This window comes from Lithobates pipiens, unplaced genomic scaffold (genome assembly GCF_037356315.1).
Source record: "Lithobates pipiens isolate NorthernLeopardFrog02 unplaced genomic scaffold, aLitPip1_a1.2 Scaffold_16, whole genome shotgun sequence".
Lineage (NCBI taxonomy): Eukaryota > Metazoa > Chordata > Amphibia > Anura > Ranidae > Lithobates > Lithobates pipiens.
In genome coordinates this window covers 535,469,475-535,492,411 of record NW_027507748.1, presented here as the reverse complement: position 1 = coordinate 535,492,411, position 22,937 = coordinate 535,469,475, and the positions used below count along the sequence as shown (strand labels likewise).

The 22,937-nt window shown below is 41.0% G+C and overlaps 1 protein-coding gene across 10 annotated transcripts in view; it reads left to right on the top strand.

Annotated features, from left to right (window-relative positions):
- Positions 1-22,042, top strand: part of ZC3H13 (zinc finger CCCH-type containing 13) — a 119,433-nt gene extending 97,391 nt beyond the window's left edge. For 9 of the 10 annotated variants that reach the window (XM_077483237.1, XM_077483234.1, XM_077483236.1 and 6 more), the window contains 5 exons: positions 162-677; positions 7,136-7,285; positions 16,607-16,807; positions 21,060-21,223; positions 21,753-22,042. In XM_077483237.1, coding sequence (XP_077339363.1) covers positions 162-677; positions 7,136-7,285; positions 16,607-16,807; positions 21,060-21,223; positions 21,753-21,917 — 1,196 coding nt within the window. In that variant the 3' untranslated portion in view covers positions 21,918-22,042. Of the gene's footprint in view, positions 1-161; positions 678-7,135; positions 7,286-16,606; positions 16,808-18,363; positions 18,653-21,059; positions 21,224-21,752 lie in introns of those variants that run through there. The other variant, XR_013274616.1, reaches the window with a different exon arrangement.
- Positions 22,043-22,937: the final 895 nt, after the last annotated feature.

The window sequence follows — 22,937 nt, the reverse complement described above, 5'->3', positions numbered from 1 at the left end:
AGTCGTATTAGCATACCGTTTGGCACATATTAATGGGTTCAGATCAACCTTTAATGGAGTGAGAATGCAGCCCCTTTGCAAAGACTGTCATTTGATTCCCAGAGTGATATGCCAGCTTTTAGATTTAAAATTAAGTATTGTGTTTTTTTTTTTTTTTATAGATGGCAGGGATTCAAGAAGTCATAGCTCGCGAAGAAGTTCACCGGATTCTGATCGTCAGGTACATTCAAGATCTGGATCTTTTGACAGCCGAGAGAGAGCCCCTGACAGAGATCGATTCGAGCATGATCGGGACAGGGACCGTGATAAGGATCGTGAAAGGAGAGATGTTAGGCCACGAGAGTGGGATAGAGAAGCTGATAAAGACTGGCTAAGAAATAGAGAGCGAGATCGAATTAGAGATCGGGATAGAGACCGAGAGAGAGACAGAAGGCGAGACATGGAAAGAGAGCGGGAGAAAATTATTCCTGATAATATGGAGAAAGAGAGAACTAAACTTACTGATGTCCCCACAACAACCGAGCAGAAACGAAGCGACACAAAAGAGAGAGACAATGATAAAAGCTTTGAGGCTTCCAGCCGAAACAATGCCTCTCTGGACAAAGGGGAGAGAGACACTGAAAATGTGCAAGATGTGATCACTAACCGTAAAACAGAAAAAACTGAAAATGTTGAAGGTAAGTTCAAATATCAAGCTAAGAGATTGCAAGGACGTTTTTAATCAGAAGGTTTACCCCACTTCATGACCATTTTATGCAATACGGCACTGCGTTACTTTAACTGACCACTGCGGGATCGTTCAACACTATACCCAATAAAAAATTTTGCTTTTTTTGTTATAGTGGAACTGCAATATAATACTACGCTTTTGACACTTTTTGGGGACCAGAGACGCTAATACAGTGATCAGTGCTAAAATATGCACTGTCACTGTACTAATGACACTGGCAGGGAGGGCGTTAACATAAGGTGATTAAAAGGGTTAAATGTATGCCTAAGTTGTGCTTACTAGCTGTGGGATGCTTTGACTAGGGAACAGCACAGATCTGTGTTCCTGCGTAGAAGAAACACAGGATTAGTACCTTCCCCTCTGACAATGTGCCTTGTTTACATAGGCAGATTGTCATTCTGCCTCTATACTGTGTAATCAGGGGGTGCCGGCAGACATCGAGTCCACTGTACCTGCCGCTGAGCCTCATGCTGTGTTTAATCACAGTGGGATCGTGTCGCCAGAAGTGCACCCCAGACATGTCATTATGTACTAGATACATGATCTGATACAGAGCGTCGGCCCTGCCACAGTAAATGTGCATGGGGCAGACCGCAAGTGGTTAAAAAAATGTCAGAGTATATGATGATACCTAAAGGATAAGTTCACCTTTACAAAATGCACATTTTTTTTTTTAAGTTAAAAAAAAGTGCATTTTATTTAAAAAATTTGTCAGACGCCTGTAATTTTGGGTGTAATGACAGCTCCTGCAGACTGTGTAGCTGCCTGCCTGTACCACCGATACGGGCGGACAATTGCATACGGTCTACAAGCTCAATGTACTACCTAGAGCGCTCATTGGTGACCTGGTAGTTCATTGAGAATTACAAGCTGTCGGCTGCAAAGGCTGTGTTGGTACTTGTAGTTCATTGATTCACAGGGATCTGTGAATCAATGACGTGGCCCTATGGACTGATCTTGGCACGGCCGTGCTCTTTAAATTATGACAACAAGTGTGGGGAGAAGATCCCTCTCCCCGCGATCGCCTTCCTCATTGTGGCAGCGGGTTGGAGGCCAGATGCTCAACATGTCACACCCTAAATATGAGTGTAACAGGTATTATGTTCAGAAAGGGTAACTTATCCTTTAAACCAGAAAAAATATTTTGGATAATCTGTCTAAAATGTACACTATATTACCAATAGTATTGGGTGCATTATATTACCAAAAGTATCTGCCTTTACACGCACATGAACTTTAATGGGATCCCAGTCTTAGTCTGTAGGGTTCAATATTGTTGGCCCACCCTAATATAGTGTATGTTTGATACTTGGTAATTAAGTCCATCTAAAATTGAGATTTTATTTTTTGGATAGAAGCTACCTACCAATGTTTTCACTTTGATCAATGCACCTTAAGTGTTCACATTTGTCCAGGTCACAATTAAGGTTGAGGATTTTAACTTGCCTGTAAATTCCTTATCTTGGAGTACATACAGTAGCCAGAGGGCCCTCTGTCTTCTGTGGTCACATCTTTATTGCTTTAAAATTGGAGTCTTGCGCAATGGATGGTATTATAGGAGAGCCTACTGGGCACTTTTACCTGCTTCCTGCCCAGGCAATTTTCAGCGCTGTCGCACTGACATTTGCGCCATGCAACACTGTACCCATATAACATTTTTATAATTTTTTTTTTCACATAAATAAAGGTTTCCTTTTGGTATTTTAACACCACTGGGTTTTTATTTTTTGCTAAACAAACGAAAAAGACAAATATATATTTTTTTTTATATAAACTTTTTTTTGTTTCGGTTACTGGATCTACTGATAACCAACAATACAGAACTGATCACAGATGTGGAAATACGGGGCAATTTGGGGAATAGCGATAACGGGTCAATTGGCTTCTGTATAAATTACACAAATGGGAAACATAAGGGAAATATAAAGACACTGAATTTCAAAAGGGCCAACTTCCCTAAACTATGAACCTTACTAGAAGGCATAAATTGGGATAAAATCTTAGGAAATGCGGAGGAGAGAGAGGTTTGCTTTAAGAGCAAATTAAATAAGGGAATTGGCCAATGCATCCCATTGGGTAATTTAAAAGAGCGAACAAAAGTCCTAGATGGCTTAACTCCAATGTAAAAATGTATATAAAAGCAGAGAAGGCCTTCAAAAAATACAAGGTTGAAGGATCATAATGAGCATTCAGACTTTATAAAGAATGCAACAAGAATTGTACGTGCGGCTAAGATAGAACATGAAAGACACATAGCGGAGGAGAGCAAAAAAAATTCCAAGAAATTCTTTAAGTATGTAAACTGTAAAAAAGGGAGGACCCAAGCATATTGGCCCCATAAAGAATGAGGAAGGGCATCTGGTTACAAAGGATGGAGAGATGGCAAAGGTATTGAATTTATTCTTCTCCTCAGTCTTCACATGGGAATCGGGGGGGTGGGGGGGCTTCAGTAACCAAAACTGCAGTGTTTATCCTCATGACACATCACAGGAAGCACCTCTAAGGTTAACAGAGGACAGAATTAAAATAGACTTGGGAAACTTTAACATTAATAAATCACCGGGACCCGATGGCTTGCTCCCGAGGGTACTTAAGGAACTCTGTCAAGTAATTGCCAGACCATTGTTCCTAATTTTTACTGACTGGAATGGTACCAGCTGATTGGAGAAATGTCAATGTAGCACCAATATTTAAAAAGGGCCCAAAATACATCCCTGGGAATTACAGACCAGTTAGCCGAGCATCAATAGTATGTAAACTCTTGGCGGGGATGATAAGGGACTATATACAAGATTTTAGTAATGAGAAACCGTATCATTAGCAGTAATCGGCATGGATTCATGAAGAATCGTTCTTGCCAAACCAATCTACCAACCTTCTATGAGGAAGTGAGTTGCCAGCTAGATAAAGGAAGGCTCGTAGACGTGGTGTATCTGCATTTTGCAAAAGCATTTGACACAGTTCCCCATAAATGTTTAACCACTACAATACAGGGCACTTTCGCCCCCTTCCTTCCCAGCCCAATTTTCAGCTTTCAGCGCTCTAGCGCTTTCAGTGACAATTGCGCGGTCATGCTACACTGTACCCAAATGAAATTGATATCATTTTGTTCGCACAAATAGAGCTTTATTTTGGTGTTATTTATTCACGACTCCGTTTTTTTTTTTTTTGCGATATAAGCGCAAAAATAGCGAAAATTTGGAAAAAAAACAATATTTTCTTTTTTCTATTTGAAAAGAAATCCAATAAAATCAAATTTTGTCATAAATTTAAGCCAAAATGTATTCTGCTACATTTTTTTGGTAAAAAAAATTCCGTTAAGTGTATAATAATTGGTTTGTGTGATCACGGACATATGTACGCAAATGATCATGTACATATGTGTGCAGGTGATCACGTACATATGTGTACAGATAATCATTGGGACATGTGATTTTAGTGGGACATATGTGGGGGACATGTTTTTATTATTAGGGACATGTGTTTTTATTATTTGGGGACATGTATGTTTTGGGGACATGTGTGTTTTGGGGACATATGTGGGGACTGTGTTTGTACTGTGTGGTGTGTTGTGTGTTTACACTACACTGATGATCAGTGAGTAAAAAGCTGTAAAAAGCAGCCCATACTCACTGATCATCAGCCGGCTGCAGCGTTCTGCTCTCCTCTCCTCAGCGGTGACTTCCGTGTGAGGAGAGGAGAGCCGATTGCCTAGCAACCGGCTGTTTGTTTACATCACATGACGGCCGTGATTGGACACGGCCGTCATGTGATCAGGAGGGCCAATCACAGAGCCCTCCTGCCGATCTGAGATGTGCCGTGTCCGGGTGACACGAGCACATCGGGATCGCGCCGCTGCGCGAACGATCCCGCTACTCCTGAAGGACGTTCCTGAACGGCCTATCAGGAGTAGACGGCTCCCACCCGGCCGTATATATGCATTGGCCGGGTGGGAAGTGGTTAATGGACAAAATAAGGTCCGTTGGCATAGACCATAAGTTGAGTACATGGATTGCAAACTGTCTACAAGGGCGAGTTCAGAGGGTAGTGTTAAATGGGCAGTACTCGGAATGGTCAGGGGTGGGTAGTGGGGTCCCAAACGACCTGGAGGATGGGGGTAAACAGTTTAATCTCTGTATTTGCAGACGATACTAAGCTAAGCAGGGCAATAACTTCACTGCAGGATGTGGAAACCTTGCAAAAAAGATCTGAACAAATTAATGGGGTGGGCAACTACATGGCAAATGAGGTTTGATGTAGAAAAATGTAAAATAATGCAATTGGGTGGCAAAAATATGAATGCAATCTATAAACTGGGGGGAGAACCTCTGGCAGAATCTAGGATGGAAAAGGACCCGGGGGGTCCTAGTAGATAGCAACAGCTTGTCATTGCATGCCATTACTGAGCCTAACAAAAAAAACTGAATATTGGCATGCATTAAAAAGGGGATCAGCTCCAGAGATAAAACGATAATTCTCCTGCTGTACAAGACTCTGGTTCGGCCATACCTGAAGTATGCTGTCCAGTTCTGGGCACCAGTCCTCAGGATGGATGTACTGGAAACTGAGCGAGTACATAGAAGGGCAACAAAGCTAATAAAGGGTCTGGAGGATATTGGTTATAGGGAAAGTTGCGAACACTGAACTTGTCCCTTCTCAACCGTCTCTTCTCCAGAGAGAATATGATTTCAATATACAAATACCATACTGGTGACCTCACAATAGGGATAAAACTTTTTTGCAAAAGGGATTTTAACAAGATTTGTGACAACTCATTAAAATTAGAAGAAAATAGGTTTACCTTAAACTACGTAGAGGGTTCTTTACTGTAAGAACGGCAAGGATGTGGAATTCCCTTCCACAGGTGGTGGTCTCAGTGGGGAGCATTGATAGTTTCAAGAAACTATTAGTTAAGCACCTGAACAACTGCAACATACAGGGATATACCATGTAATACTGACATCTAATCACACACAGGTTGGACTTGATGGACTTGTATTTTTTTCAACCTCACCTACTATGTAAAATTTTACAAACAGGTATTTTTTTCTCCTTCCCTGCTGGGCACTAATGGGTGGGCACTGTTGATCAGTGTAGATGTCCCCTTTCACACTAGCCTGCTACAGGCTCTCACCCAGGCACTGCCGTATTGCAAAAAAGTGCCTGGACATGAAAGAGGGTAAGTCTCCTGGAGATCAAGTGGTTAAGATCGTGAATAAGGTTCAGGAGGGCAGTATTTGCAATATGAAGCTAAAATGAGCATAAGGACATGATCTCAAAGTAGCAGGTGAAATGTTCAAAACTAATTTTAGTACTTTACTGAAAAGAGTAGTTGATGCTTTTAATAGACTTCCAGCGAAGATGGTGAGTTAGGCAACAGTGGATTCTGCCATAATTTTTCTGTTAGTTTTCCAAGGGGGTGTAAACTTTTTATAGGCACTGTATGAATATAAGATTTTTTGTTGGACTTTGAGCTCTAAATGATTTATTCAATGCCTGTTTATTAAAGGCTTTCAACACTTTACAGAACACGGGTAATGCATAGAAAAACCTGTATATCAAAAGATGCAAAACAAGTTTAGTCATTTTGAGTTGATGGAACATTTAATTTTGGGTGGCAGTGGTGACATGTTAATGTACAGCAACATAGGTGTCGCACAGGGTCTGCTGGGTGTGCCTGGGCACACCCTAATCACCTCATGTGCATTATCATTATCCAGAAGCAGCATCAGGTGTGTGGTTGTGGGTGCCAGTGGCCAGTATAAATGCCCCCAATATGTTAGTCTAGGTTCAACCTTGGGCACATGTAACACCCATATTTAGGATGTACCATAATATGCTCCCAATCAACTGTCTCCCACCACCAGAGCCCCTTCCTGTGACAGCAGGTGGTGCTCATGTGTGTTTGAGCTTTGGGGTGCACACCCTAATGCAATAGGTTGAGCACACCTATGTACAGCAACTTTATCGTTTTAAAGTTCAGAAGTAATACCTCTATAAATTCCTTGGGACTGAAAAGGGAAAATTGGAATGCTCTTAGTAGAACTGAGCATGAGCGAGGGAAGGAGAGAGGGAAAACCTCAAGTTGCTGTTATCTGGGACCAGCAAATATGATCTATAGACATAAGAATCATTTACAATTCGGCCTGAAATGCATTTTAATGTGTGAACGGACTCCATTCCTGAGAAATTATCAGATCTAAAATTTGATTTGAAGTTAGCTGTTCTGAATGATAGCTCAGCATGACAGCTTGAAAAATAAATCGGGAACTAGGCCTCCTGACTATTATATCTCCAATTGTCCTCGGCTTCATAGGATGTGACAAAGTTGATGCTTCAAGTTGCTTATAACTGCAAGAGTGCTAATTACAAGGCTACCATTTTCAATTGTTTTGCGACTTGTAGGGGATCAGTTCTCTAAGCTTGTTGAAGATCAGTCTGATGATTCTGTGGCTGGAGAAGAGTATGAGCCAATCAGCGATGATGAGCTTGACGAAATTCTAGCTGATGATGCTGAAAAGAAGGAAGACCAACAGGATGATGAAAAGATATCAGGTAATTTAATTGTGCAAGCTCATATGCAATCTTCTTTTACAATGTTTAATTGGGTATAACTTGCCTTTTTATCAAAGCAGAAAAACTCCATATGGGAAGACCAACAGGGTTTAAGAGTAGTTCATAGTTTTATTGTTGGCTTAGGTGTATATGGCTTTTAATATTATTTGATAATGCCCTTTAGTCACAAAAGTGGTTTCTCATGGTACTAAAATGGTTTTAAATAAAAACGGCTCATGGAGTAAGGCATCAATAACTGTCCATGTCCTGCTGCTAAAACACATTGATACTGTATATTTAGCTGATGCTGCATACAGTTTATAGAGCACAAACAGTGGCTGCATCATGTAAAAATATTTTTTTCATTTGGGCCAGCTATTTTAAAATGAAAACCTGGAATTAGGCTTTAGCCATGGTTTATGGCCCTATAATTATTGCTCTCACCTCAGATATTCACTGCGATACCTTACACGTGGCACAATTTGTTTACATGCATGCTTGCATCCAGATGTGTACAGGGGTGCTTTTACATTTGTTTTTTATTTTTTACGCTTTTTTTTTTTAACTTGCCATCAAGCGCCCCCCCCCCCCCTTAATGTCTTCTGCTCCACTGCATTTAATTAAACACAGATCTTGTTTGTTAGCTGCCTGCCCCTAGCCATAGTAGGCACAGAATGACCACTCTGAACCTGGGAATGACAAAATTCTTCTTGCTTAGGAGATTGGGGAACAGCTTTTCCCTAATGTGCCAAGCTTATTGTTGGGAGCAGTTTACCAGATCCCACCTCCAACCACTGCAGGCACTGAAGAAAGTGTTTTATCTCACAGCCAATTGCTAGCTGTAAAATATGTACCTTTCAATACAGGACAATTATAAACATGCAGTACTGTGCAAATGTTTTGGGCAAGTGTTCAAAAATGCTGTATATTATTATTATACAGGATTTATATAGTGCCAGCAATTTACGCAGCGCTTTACAATATAAAAGGAGACAATACAGATACAATAAAATACAAGAGGATTAAGAGGGCCCTGCTCAGAAGAGCTTATAATCTAATGGAGTGGGGCAGGTGGTACAAAAGGTTATAACTGGGGAATGAGCTGATGGAAGTGGTAGGAAATTAGTTGGAGACATGATAGGCTTCCCAGAAGAGATGAGTTTTCAGAGATCGACTTGAAAATAGTAAGAGTAGGGGATAGCCAGCCCAGTGGAGGTAGCGAGTTCCAGAGGATGGGAGACGCTCTGGAGAAATCCTGGAGACAAGCATGGGAGGAGGAGACGAGAGAGCTTGAGAGTAGGAGATCTTGAGAAGAGCGGGGAGAACGATTTTGGTGATATTTGGAGACGAGATTGGTGATGTAACTCGGGCCAGAGTTGTGAAAGGCTTTGTATGTTGTGGTTAGTATTTTTTAATTTAATTCGCTGGGTGATTGGGAGCCAGTGTAGGGATTGGAGGAGAGGGTTGGCAGACACTGAGTGGTTCGTAAGGTGGATAAGTCTGGTAGCATTCATGATAGACTGAAGAGGGGATAGCCTATAGAGACGCAGGTCAATGAGAAGGGAGTAGCAATAGTCAAGGCGAGAGATAACAAGGGAGTGAATGACGAGCTGAATTCTACAAACTTTTTTGACAACGGTTGGACTTGGGGCTGAAAGGACAAGTCAGAGTCTAGGATTACTCTTAGTACCCTGGCGTGAGGGGAGGGCCTGATGGTTGTATTGTTGATTTTGATGGAAAAGTCATGGAGGAGAGCATGTGCAGTGGGGAATGTTAATAGCTCCGTTTTAGAGGGATTTAGTTTAAGGAAGTGGTACGACATCCATGCTGATATGTCAGCAAGTTAAGTATGCTTCAGTATAAAAGCTTTAATAGTTTATTTTTATCAATTAACAAAATGGAAAGTAAATGAAAAGAGAAATCCAAATCAATATTTGGTGGGACCACCCTTTCCCTCAAACGGCATAAATTCTTCAATTATATTTCTTCGTGTAATCCTAGACGACTCAATGTTGAGATCGGGGCTCTGTTGACACCAAACCATCACTTTCAGAACTCCTTGTTGTCCTTGATGCTGAAGATGGTTCTAAATGTCATTGGCTGTATGTTTTGGGGTGGTTGTCCTACTGCAGAATAAATTTAGGGCCAATTGCACACCTCCCTGATGCTATGGCAAGATGGATAAGTATCTGCCTGCATTTCTCAGCATTGAAGACACCACTGATCCTGACCAAATCTCCAACTCCATTTGCAGAAATGTAGCCCCAAACTTGCAAGGAACCTCTACCATGCTTCACTGTTGCCTGCAGATACAAATTATTGTACCGCTCTCCAAAATTCATGAACAAACTGCCTCATTCCATATTATTAGGGAGGCATGTAAATATATTCTGCAGCAGAATGTCAACCTTAAAGAGGAAGTAAACCCTGATGGGTTTACTTCCTCTTTTTTTCCCTGCAAAGGTAAAGCATAATGGACTACTATGCATCGCATAGTAGCTCATTATGTGTCACTTACCTGACACAGGAGCCAGCGAAGTCGCCGCTGTCACCTGTAGTCCGCCGCATCCATCTTGGTTGTGGCGTCTCTCGCAGCTCCGACGAATGACAGCGGAGAAGCCGCGATGACGTCACTCCCGCGCATGCGCACGGGAGTCGCGTCTCGGAGCTCCGACGCTGCCATTCGCCGGAGCCGCGATGACGTCACTCCCGCGCATGCGCACGGGAGTAGACAAATTTGGCAAATCCATTCTTGGACTTGCCGCATTTAGTGCGCACTAAATGCGGCAAGTCCAAGAATGGATTTGCCAAATTTGTCTACTCCCGTGCGCATGCGCGGGAGTGACGTCATCGCGGCTCCGGCGAATGGCAGCGTCGGAGCTCCGAGACGCGACTCCCGTGCGCATGCGCGGGAGTGACGTCATCGCGGCTTCTCCGCTGTCATTCGTCGGAGCTGCGAGAGACGCCACAACCAAGATGGATGCGGCGGACTACAGGTGACAGCGGCGACTTCGCTGGCTCCTGTGTCAGGTAAGTGACACATAATGAGCTACTATGCGATGCATAGTAGTCCATTATGCTTTACCTTTGCAGGGAAAAAAAGAGGAAGTAAACCCATCAGGGTTTACTTCCTCTTTAAGGTTGACATTCTGCTGCAGAATATATTTACATGCCTCCCTAATAATATGGAATGAGGCAGTTTGTTCATGAATTTTGGAGAGCGGTACAATAATTTGTATCTGCAGGCAACAGTGAAGCATGGTAGAGGTTCCTTGCAAGTTTGGGGCTACATTTCTGCAAATGGAGTTGGAGATTTGGTCAGGATCAGTGGTGTCTTCAATGCTGAGAAATGCAGGCAGATACTTATCCATCTTGCCATAGCATCAGGGAGGTGTGCAATTGGCCCTAAATTTATTCTGCAGTAGGACAACCACCCCATGCGCCGTAGACAGCGGTGCCCATTTTCGGGCAAATATCTCCTCTTTCCCTGGCCGATCAATGGGAGAACGGCTCCCGTTCAACCCCGCCTGCTAGCGATGCTTTTTCCTCCCTACCCCTTTGAGGCATCCCCACACTCATCTTCAAGATTTTTCTCCCCTCGCCAAATGTGGGGAAAACTTGGCGAGTGGAAATTTTGAGGACTGTTCTATGTGATAGCATGGATATCACATCTCCTGCTCTCACTATAGGGAGCCCAATAACAACAGGTAGAAGCTGCATCAGGAAGTGGGCCTTTTCACTTCCCTAAAAGTGATTGGGCAGCTATAGGGCTGTCCTGATCATTTTTATTGAACAGCCGATTGTCAGCTGAAAAAATAGGATTTTTAAAACATCTTACCTGTAAAATCTTTTTCTTTGATGTACATCAGGGGACACAGAGCCATAGTAATTACTATGTGGGTTATATCGGACCGACAGGTACTGGACACTGGCACGCCCCTAAGGTGTGTACTCCCCTTTGTATGTTTCATTTACTTTCCATTTTAATTGTTAAAAATTAACAATGTTATCTAAAAGCTTTCTTAATTTACAGCATTTTTTTACACATGCCTAAATAGTACCATACCTTGGCAAACAAGGGATTAAAGCACATTTACACTCTGCCACTTGCAAATTAATTACATTTGTGTAGTTATCAATATCGGGTAGCAGAAGGTTTATTGCACATCACTCTTCTTACACCATGTTTAATGCCAGTTTGTTGTGTATAGATTTTATTGCAAAGGTTTGGCTTTCTTCCACATTGTATTCTTTATATTAGCTACCACAGCTGAACCTTATGAGAGAATAAAATGTGCTCTTATTCCATTTACTACTTAATCTCAAATAATTTAATTGCATTTGTACTGTTGTTGGACCGTGTGTCCACCATAATGCTTCTTGGGCATGCTACAAACCAGAAAATTATGACCTGTGATGTCAGGTGTATGCTATGCAAATTAAATGTGAAAGTTTTCACTACACTTGCATTCAAAATAAGATTCATTATATTTAAACTGCTTGCCAAAACATGGTGACACTGTGACTCTTAGGGCCGGTTCACACAGGGGGCGACACGACTTGCCGCGACCTGACAAGTCGCCCCCGTTCTGTACAATGGAACCGTTCTAAGAGGAGCGACTCGAGTCGCTCCGTCTTAGAAAAAAGGTTCCTGTACTACTTTTGGGCGACCTCGGGGCGACTTGCATTGACTTCTATACAGAAGTCATTTGCAAGTCGCCGCTGAGGTCGCGGCGAGGCAAGTCGTGTCGCATCTCATCGCCCCCAGTGTGAACCGGCCCTTAAGCATCTGAAATGTAATCTTAGGCCCCTTTATCATGAAGAGTCTGACCAGGTCTGCCTGTCGTTTTTTTTCTTTTTTTCAGGCTGGCCTGATCAGCCTCTCCATTCACCCCTATGAACTGGAAATTGTAAATGGACCATTTACACCTGCCTACCTCCAATCTGCTAGAAAAAACAGAAGGGGCTACGTCCCTCTCCATGGGATCGGAGGTCAGGAGGTTGTAAATGGACAGCAAAGTCTGTTTTACTCTGGGCTGCCCATAGAGCAGAACAGGCTCTGTGTCCACTCTGCGCAAACTGAGCGCACACGGACCTGTTGTCCACCCGGTTTGCTCTGATCAGCAGTCAAATTCCCTGCTGATCAAATATGAGTCTGCCCCATGTGGAAGGGGCCTTTATAGAGTTGTGAACTTAATTTTAGTTGTACTTGTGAAGTACCTACCACTATACTGTTATGTGGAAGACTGAAGTGTGCTTGTTGTGTTCCTGTCGCACTAATAAGATGATACTGGGTAACACTCCAGGAATGAAGTACCAATTTATGTCCAAGATGTGTACAAAAGAAGCAAATCGTTTTTTTACAAGATTTATTTTTGTAGTTGTAGAGGATTTATATTGCGCCATCAGTTTGCGCAACGTTTTACAATGGAAAGTTTTAAATTGATTTGCATTTTAACCACTTCAGCCCCGGAAGATTTTACCCCCTTCCTGACCAGAGCACTTTTTGCGATTCGGCACTGCGTCACTTTAATGACAATTGTGCAGTCATGTGACGTGGCTCCTAAACAAAATTGGCGTCCTTTTTTTTTTTTTTTTTTTTTTTTTTTTTCCATAAATCGCTTTCTTTTGGTGGTATTTGATCACCCCTGCGTGTATTTTTATTTTTCTTTTCTTTTTTTTTTTTTTTATCGTGACTGCGACATGGCGGACACATCTGACATTTTTGACACATTTGGATCTCAGCTCCAATCACAGGCAGAACGGGTAGATGCTTGATCACTTTAGCATCTCCCTGTTCTTCCTCTCCGTCCAGCGATCGAGTCTGCGGGACCCACGACTCGACTCGCGGAGCTTTCCTCGGGCGTGCGCGCCACTGCGGCCTCTTGAAGGGCAACATACAGGTACATGATTCTGCCTGTACGTGCCCTTCTGCCGATGTGTATATCTGCGTGAGGCGGTTCGGGAAGCAGTTAATAAGTGAAATAAGTATTTGATCCCCTATCAATCAAGATTTGACTCCCAGGTGTCTTCTAATACTGGTAATGAGCTGAGATTAGGAGTACTTAGGCTGGATTCACACCTATGCATTTTTAGTGCATTTTGCAGATTTGCACTACATTCATTTACCATTGTGCCCTATGGAACACGTTCTGTAGTGCAAATCTGCAAAAAGCACTAAAAATGCATAGGTGTGAATCCAGCTTTAAAGGGAGTGCTCCTAATCTCCGCTTGTTACCTGTATGAAAGACAGTTGTCCACAGAAGCAACCAATCAGATTCCAATCTCTCCACCATGGCCAAGACCAAAGAGCGGTCTTAGTATGTCAGGGACACAATTTTGGACCTACACAAGGCTGGAATGGGCTACAAGCATCTTGGCGAGAGGGTGACAAGTTGGTGCGATTTTTCGCAAATGGAAGAAAATAACTCAGTCCGGGTCTGGGGCTCCATGCAAGATCTCACCTCGTGGAGTTTCAGAGATCAAGAGAGCGTTGAGGAATCGGCCCAGAACTACATAGGAGAATCTTGTCAATGATCTCAAGGCAGCTGAGACCATAGTTGCCAAGAAAACAATTGGTAACACACCAGGTCGTGAAGGACTGAAATTCTTCAACCCATGGAAGATCCCACTCCTCAAGAAAGCACATGTACAGGCCCATCTAAAATTTGCTAATGAACATTTGAATCATTCAGAGGAGAACTGAGTGAAAGTGTTGTGGTCAGTTGAGACCAAAATCAAGCTCTTTGGCATCAACTCCACTCGCCATGTTTGGAGGAGGAATACTGCTTATGACCCCAAGAACATAATCTCCGTCATACATGGAGGTAGAAACCTCATGCTTTCGGGGTGTTTTTCTGCTAAGGGGACAGGACAACTTCACTGCATCAGAGACGCTGGACACAGCCATGTACCTTCAAATCTTTGTTGAGAACCTCCTTCTCTAAGCCTTGGCATTGAAATTGGGTCGTGGATGGGTATTCTAGCATGACAATGACCAAAACACACAGCCAAGGCAACAAAGGGGTGGCTCAAGAAGAAGCACATTAAGATCCTGGAGTGGCCAGTCTCCAGACCTTAATCCCGTAGAAAATGTGGATGGAGCTGAAGGTTTGCGTTACCAAATGTCGGACTCAAAACTTTAATGATTTGGAGAGGATCTGCAGAGAGTAGGACAAAATCCCTCCTGAGATGCGTGCAAACCTGATGGCCAACTAAAATAAATGTCTGACCTCTGCGTTTGCCAACGAGGCTTTTGCTACCAAGTACTAAGTCATGTTTTGGGAAGGGGTCAAATGGTTATTTTCACTCAAAGTTCAAATCAATTTATAACATTTTTTTAAATGCATTTTTCTGGATTTTTTTATTCTGTTTCACTGTTAAAATAAACCTACCATTTAAAATTATAGACTGGTCATTTCTTTGTCAGTGGGCAAATGTACACAATCAGAGGATCAATTACTTTTCCCTCACTGTACAATTTAGTAAACTTAGAAAAATAACCTAGAACAAAGCTTTTAAACAACTCCCGTTACTAGCTCGTAGCGCCCATTCACACCAGAACATCTGTGCGGCAAATCCGTTTCCCGCACCGTGTTTAAAACGCAATGTATGTGTGATGTTTAAGTGTCAATGTAATCTTAATGACACCCCAAACGCAGGGCATGTGCTTTATTATGGATTGCGTGGTACCAAAGTACCATGCAATTTAAAAGTAGTTCATGCACTACTTTTGATGTGCTCCAGTGATATTTCAGCCCATTTAAATAAATGCGATTTACAAAACACTGCGCCTGGATGACTTAAAACCTAAAAAAAAAATAGTGAAAGATGCAGCAGCTGTTTCAAATCTAGTGATTAAAGGTTGTTGGTGATTAACAAAAAACGCTGATAATATGCATCCTAGAATAAATATTAAGTGCAAGTCCTCAAAAAAAAAATCAAACAAAAAAGGTTAAACAATGTACACAAGTCCTTTGACAATTGTGAAGAATTTATTTTTTAAGAAACATGTTTTGGCCATGTAAATCCCACAGATGGTGACCTTGATATTCAGAGTGCCCCCAAACATAACATCTCATGGTTATCAAGTGGAGATCCCCATTACAACGCGCTGTGTCCTGTATTGGCGCGTTTCATCATCAAAAGCTTCTGATGGCATCATTTCTGATTACGAAAGGTCTAGGTGGAGGTAACGCTATCACCCCTGAGCCTTTCATATGGTTTATAGCATTGGCTATTACAGATGTCTAAATGGGATATGTCTGCCACCTATTCATTTTTTGTATCTGTACCTGCCTGAAGGCTTTTAATAAAGTCATAACTTTTTTTTTTTTACGCCATATGGTGCCTGCTTTTGTTTTCTCTGCCACTAAATTTACCCTGTGATGTATGGAACGCAGTAAGGTGGGATCAGTTGTAGTTGGTCTATGGTTCCTCGGGTCACGGAGACCATTTAAGCTCATTTGATCTCTCTTGTCATAAGGCATTGAGGGTCAACTACGTTCATTGACTGGGGATTTTAACTTTATTTCCGCAAGGTGTTATGTTTGGGAGCTGTTTGAATATCAAGTCGCTGTAGGATTTACTTTGCCAAAATGTGCTTCTTGGAAAATAAGTTCTTCAACAATTGTCATCTGACTTATGTACGTTGATTCACATGTTTTTTTTTTTTTTTTTTTTTTTTTTTTTTTGAGGGACTTGCACTTAACATGTATCCTACATCTCGAAGAATAAATATTATCAGCAAGTGCTGTTTGTTCAAAGTTTTTTGTGAAACACCAATAACATTTAACATTTAAATGGGCTAAAAATCACATTGCATTGCACTGAATCTCACAAGAATTTGGCCAAGCAGAGGTTTCATACTTGGCCACATCCTAATTTGATTATAATAGTTTGTAATAGTTGACATATTAATAAAAAAATATTGTACATCTGTAATGTCATCTTGGTAACAGTCATAGTATTTAAATGCTGAATGTAAGTAGTGAGCTTGCTTCTTTTCCACCTACTTGGCTTACTTTAATATATCCATTTTATAGCTTGTATATACTGTAATATACTGTAGTGTAAAATGTACAAGAACCAAGTCCTATACATTGTATTTGAGAAGTTCAAATTTGAAATGGCTCATCTGCTTTGCCAAAGGCAGAATGTTCTATTTTTGACATTCAAGAAATATGTTCTTGTTTGGTGATTGTCTATTCCACTGTGAAATGTAAAATTTCATAAAATCCCTTCTAAATATGTACGCTTTCAATTTATGATAGACCTGTAATATCTAATTTTTAGTTTTGTGTGGGAATTGTTATTGTACAGATCCTCTGGATGTAATTGATGTGGACTGGTCTAGTCTAATGCCCAAGCAGGCAACGGAACCTCGTGAATCTGGCGCTGCCCTCCTGAAATTCACACCTGGCGCTGTGCTACTGCGTGTTGGCATTTCAAAACGTTTAGCTGGGCCTGACTTGTTCAGTAAAGTTAAAGAAACCTGCCAGCAAGCTATAGAAAAACCTAATGGTAAGTGCTTTTATATTTAAACCTGTACTACGGGCACATCGTGAATTATTGAGGTATGATTGTTTTGTTTTGGCGATGATCTAAAAGAGCAAATATACTCTGCTTGCGCCAGAGTCCTGTGGCAGCCATCGCTGGGGTCTTCTTGCTCCCAGAAATCCAAGAACTGTGGGAGTTGTTACCTGTCAAAAAGGTACCTGCTCCCACAAGGGAGCTAGGAGGCAGATGAGCAGTACTTTTAAAATTTTAAGTGAAGGTCTGTTTTAAGGATAAAAATTGTGATCATAGTCTACCAACCAGTGCAAAGTAAATTTAAATTTTTTTTTAAAAAAAGAATCGGTCCAAACAAAAATTTCCCATCATCATTACTGTTCTTCCGAGTGTAAAACAAATCTTCATTTCAAGGCGAACACCACCAGTAATATGGGAAAATGCACTTGCCACAAATGCGTGCCCATCTCCCATGTAAAATTAGGCAAGCACAGCTTTTATTCCATAGATCGTCCACACAGGTGTGGTGCAACATGTCTTCCCAAAGATACTGAGTACATTCCCACTGCTACGGGTGACTTCAGAATTAACAGTAATGTCACTAACACATTGAATGTGCCTGTGTGTGTGGCTGGCAGAAACCAGTGCTCAAAATAGACAAGAAAAACTTACAAATAACACCGACCGAATGACATATACCTGAGAGTTCTCAAAGAACTTAGCCTTGTTAAAGCCATACCATTATTTATAAATTTGAAGGAAAGCTTACTGACTGGATTGGTAAAAACTGGTTGGCCAAATGCAACATACCAGTCAGCCTAGTCAGTATGTAAACTATTGAAGAAAAGCTATGAGACCAAATCCAAGAATTTGCTGATTAAAACATCATTTGTAATGACCAAAAATAAATATTTTTTTGAACTGTTCTTGCCAGACCAACCCTTTAACATTCTATAAGAAGGTAAGCTGTAATTTGGATGCAGTAAGGCCTGGGGTTGTAGTGTACCTAGATATCACTAAGGCATTTGATAGAGTGCCCTATAGATCCTTATTTTATAAATTAAGGACATTTGGCATTCATGAGATGTATGTATCTGGATAGAAAACTGGTTGCAGAAGCATATCCAGAGGTTGGCAATTTAATGGCAGATTTTTTTGTTTGGTTTAGAGTTGTAAGCAGAATTCCCCAGGGCTCTGTCCTGAGACCAATTTTGTTTAACTTGTTCATAAACGATAGAGGTTGGAATAAATAGTTCAACCTCCATGTTTGCTGATGAAAACTAGTTAAAATGGAGGTTGGACATGTAGATGGCAAATGAGGTTAGGTGCTAACAATATGCAAATTACTCGCGAGGGGGGAAGAGCCTCTGGGGATAAGGGATGGCGGATGGAAAAGGCTCTCTGGGGTCCTAGTAGATCACAAACTCAGCAATTGCAGGCAATGCCAAGCTGCATCAAGCAAGGCTATATTGTTGGCATGCATTTAAAAAGGGTATTTGCCCAAGAGACAAAACTATAGTTCTGCCACTCAAAATGTGGCTGAACCAGAGTTTTTTTTTTTGTTTTAGAGTCATCCAGTTTTGGTACCCACTGGTCAGGAAGGATGTGCTTGAATTGGAGAGTCAATAGAAGGGCAACAAAGCTAATAAGGGGCTGGGTCCCCTTCATTATAAGAAACAAGAAGAAACATTAAACAACTTCTTCCTGGAGGAGAGGTGCTCAAGAAGGCATATGATCACAATACACAACTCTTTAAGTGGCGATTCTAGCATTGGGATGAATCTTTATAATCAAAGGTCTCTAAAGAAAAGTGCCCGCACAATGAAGTTGGACGAAACTGTGTTTACTGTTCGAGTGGTAAGGATTTGGCAATCTCTTCCACAGTTGGTGGCATCAGCAGGTAGTGTCAATAACTTTAGAAAACTTTAAGCTGTTTCTCAGCAAATACAATGTATAGAGAGATGGATAATGGTGGTAATATATAAACACACATGCACACTCAGGTTGAACTGTATGGATTTGTGTCTTTATTCAACCTTACTATGTAATTACATGTAACCCATACTGCCCTGGAGGGTCTGGGGATGTTTACCCAGTATCCTTGGATGGAACTGACACCCCGGAACCTAAGACCTCTATTGTAAAGATTGTTGTCATTGTCACAAGTTTCCTTGTGCTCTGTTAGGGTGGTAGAAGTTGCCCTAATGCCCACAAAAACCTCCGTGTCCGCTCTGGACTTTGTATGTCTGTGTCCAGTTACTAGAGCAGTCTGCCCACGGAGGCTCTACACTCCAGCAAAGTCTTTCTGAACCGCCTGTGCCCCCTTTTTTTTTTTTTTTTCTTCAGTTGACCAGGGTATGCAGGAGGTTGTTTCCAATCTTTTTGATGCTGGGTGTATTGCTTTTCATTTGGAAACTCAGCCTGCTGTTCTATGCCTTGTTTTTTTTTTTTTTTTTTTGTTTTTTTTTGTTCAGAGCTCCTGTGCGTTGGCTTAAGAGTGATCTGTCAGACCATGTCAGAGTGAATAGAGTTGCTTAAAAGGGATCTCTCCCCCTTGCTTCATAAAGCAGCTGGAGAAAATGTCTGGAACCTTGTGCTTTTGTGACACCTTGTTACAAGCCTCAAAACTTGTCTTGCCTTGGACTAACTTCTGTGTAAATGCAAAGGTCTACGTGCAGGGTGCTGATGAGATGAAATGAACATTTGTTTTTATTATTCTTCAGAAGACTTGCTCTTGAAACTGTCATTGGCAAGGAGTGGTGTTCTCCCATTCAGACAGGTTCGGAACCAGAGCTCTAACACCTCTGACTAGCGTGCATGAAGGTGCTCCCCAACCTCTATAAATAAGAGGGGCTATGTGTATATCCAGACAGGTTCTCTAGTTTGTCTCACTGGAATTTATGTTCAGGAGTTCCCTGAAAACATTCTGTTGACTTGTGTGTATCTAAGAGATCACACAAAAAGCCGAGTCATTCCCTTGACCTGGGTTCTGTTTGGACATCACTTTGGAGTTGCAGGACCTGCACTTATGGGAGCTTCCAGGTGCAAAGATGTATACACACGTCTGCTACTTTCCAGTGCATCAGCCATTTTGGCACTTTGGTGTGGACACCTGCACTACCGGTTTGTGGCTCTGGCTTTCTGAATTCTCATCTGCATGCTTGGCATTCATAACAAACCTAAAAAAAACCTCAATAAACCTATCTATAAATAAAAAAAAAATTGCGTAATACTATTTGCTTATTTACTACTTGTTGAGATGTGTAACAGGTGTGTGTGTGTGTGTGTGTGTGTGTGTGTGTTTTTTTTTTTTTTTTTTTTTTTTTCTGATTTGCCTGTTGATATGATTTATAACCGTTCAACATCCTCTATGCATTATTTAATGTGATAGTATACCTTTTTATTGTTTGAACTAGTAAGGTTTTTTTTTTTAGTTACCCTTTTAGGGGTTTTATTCTTTACATAAAAAGGTATACCCATAAAGTTTTTTTTTTTTTCATTTGGAAGTAGGGCACAATTTTGATGGATACCATTTGCAAGGATACTCATTTATAGACTGGATGCACGTATTGGTTTGTGTGTTTTTTGAGCTGCATTTGTGGCGCTCTTCATGATGTGTTGACATGCGTTCCGTTGCTTTTCAAAGCCCTTATATCGTGCATCGACACGCGAAAAATATAGACATGACTTGGATATGTTGAAATGGACAAGGTGCTGCATGTCTGAACTAGCACCATTAAAAACAATACCAAACGTATGCACATTTATTAATGTACATTAAAATGCAGCGGTGCTAATAGGCCTGTTATGTTGCCTTTATTTTGATCCACTGTATATCCTTTTTTAAATTACTTTTGTACAAATTTTGGATGTTGATTGTTTAAAGGGGTTGTAAAGGTATGTTTTTTTCACCTTAATGCATTCTATTCTAATGCTGTGGCCGAGTGATACAGTGAGTGGCTATGGCCGCCGGCTGTATCACGGGAGCGTGCCCCCAAGGGCTCTTCACCATGCGACGGAGCTTGCATGAATGTATGGAGTCCTTGCGGGGTGGAACCGAGGGACCCCAGAAGACCAGGTTTGGGGCCACTCTGCAAAACGAGCTGCACAGTGGAGGTAAGTATAACATGTTTGTTTAAAAATAAAAAAATAATTTCTTTAGTGATCCTTTAATTTGTGCTACATTTTATGGCATTTAGGTCCACAATGTTTCATTGCTCTGTTTTGCTTTGGTTAAAAACTGAACAACTCAAATTTTCTTTAGAAGCAGAAAACTTGTTTGCACATGAGCTCGGAGCTCTAAACATGGCTGCACTACTCAGAAGAAGAGAGAGAGCTGGCTTACTCAGTAAACTTGGGCCCTGTTGTAAAGCTCTGTGTTCTAGAAGGGACTTGGCAATTCGTAAGCAACTTGTGCAAAATGAAAAGGTGAGTTAACATGCTAATTATTTAATGTGTGTGTGTATATAAAATGTTGGAAAACTTTGACATGAATTATAAACAACCGCATATTTTTTTTTAAAGTGTTTCAATCCAGAGTATAAAGTAATTTCAGTCAGCTTCCTCGTTCCCTTCAGCTTTGAGATTGATTTACATAGATTACAATTATTCACTCTGCCGAAGAGGTGCTTAAAAGGTGATATGATTGCATTGTAAAAAAATATATTGATGACAACGCGAGGTTAGAAAAAAAAAGGTTAGACCTTAGATTTTGGAAAGAGTTTTTTACTGTTGGAGCAGTAAATGTGGAACTTCCTCCCCCAGGAAGTGGTACTAGCTGAGTGTCAACAACTTCAAAAAACATATCTTCCTCAGGAAACAGAATATGCAGGGCTATGATGAGAATAAAAATCACATTGAATGGATGAAGGGTTTTTTTTTTTTTTGTCCATCGTTATTAACGATGTAACATTTTTTTTAAGAATGTAAATTGGACTTTTTTTTTTCCTCTCACCAGGGCACTGTGAAACAGACTTACTCGAATCCTCCATTGGTTGACAGTGAGCTTCTAAGATTAAGTTTGCGTCTCTTCAAAAGAAAAACGGCAACTTCATATCCGGAAAGGACTGATGATTACAGACATTCTGTACCAAACAAAAAAACCGAGACCTGTGTTTCCTAATTCCCCTTAAGACTTGTTGTGATCATAAACTTTGAATGTGTCTCACTCAACAGTGTGCATCCATTTTTAAACTTGACCTACTTTGTGACCCTTTCATGAAAAGTAAAGATTGTTTTTTTTATATATATTTTCTTTTCTTTTTTTTTTTTCCTTTTTTTAACCAAACTGTAAATATTTAAACATGCTGTGGTTTGTTGGTACTGGTTGATTAGCAAAATTTTGGCACAAATTGTACAATTTTTAATGTCCGCTTGTTACTATATAGAATTCAGTAGTCATTCTGCCCCATATAGTATACAACAGGCACTTTTAAGGTGCCGCAGATGATTTTCTAGCTTCATTCACACATGTGTTCAAAAACAGCATTTCAAAACCAACTGGTATCTCTTCACATCTTTTATTTTCCTAAAAATGACAGGACCGTATAAAACCTCCCAAACAACCCAAATTTATTGGAAAGTAAACACCCTAAGGTGATCTTGTTTTTCCCACAATTTTTTGGTTATAATTAAAAATGCAGTGGCAGGATGGAGATGAGGGGGCTAAAGTGCAGAATAAGATAGACATAGAAGATAATATATAGGTCAAACAGTGTGGAGAGGCGTTCTGCAGGAGAGAGGAGATGAAAGGCTTACAATACCCCACAATCATTTTTTGCCTACCCCCACCACATTTGCTTTCTCACATACCCTCACATTCTCTCTATGAATCTGCTGCTGCTTCCGTCATTTACTAATCTTCATAAATTCTCACTTTCACCCTTTTTTCATTGTGAGAGTTCTCAAAGTTGTCATGCCTGTGATCTGAGCTGTCTGACAGACAGTTTAGAGGACAACCATTGTTGTTCACAGGACAACTGGTTACCTGTGTTTTTTTTCTTCAGATGATGATGATGATTATAAACAGATCTCCAGAAATATGTTGACAACTGCAACTTTTTACTGTACGTTGGGTATAATCGATGACTCACTGATGCAATGGCTTTGATACTTTTTATGTCAAGAGGGTTATAATCCTGTC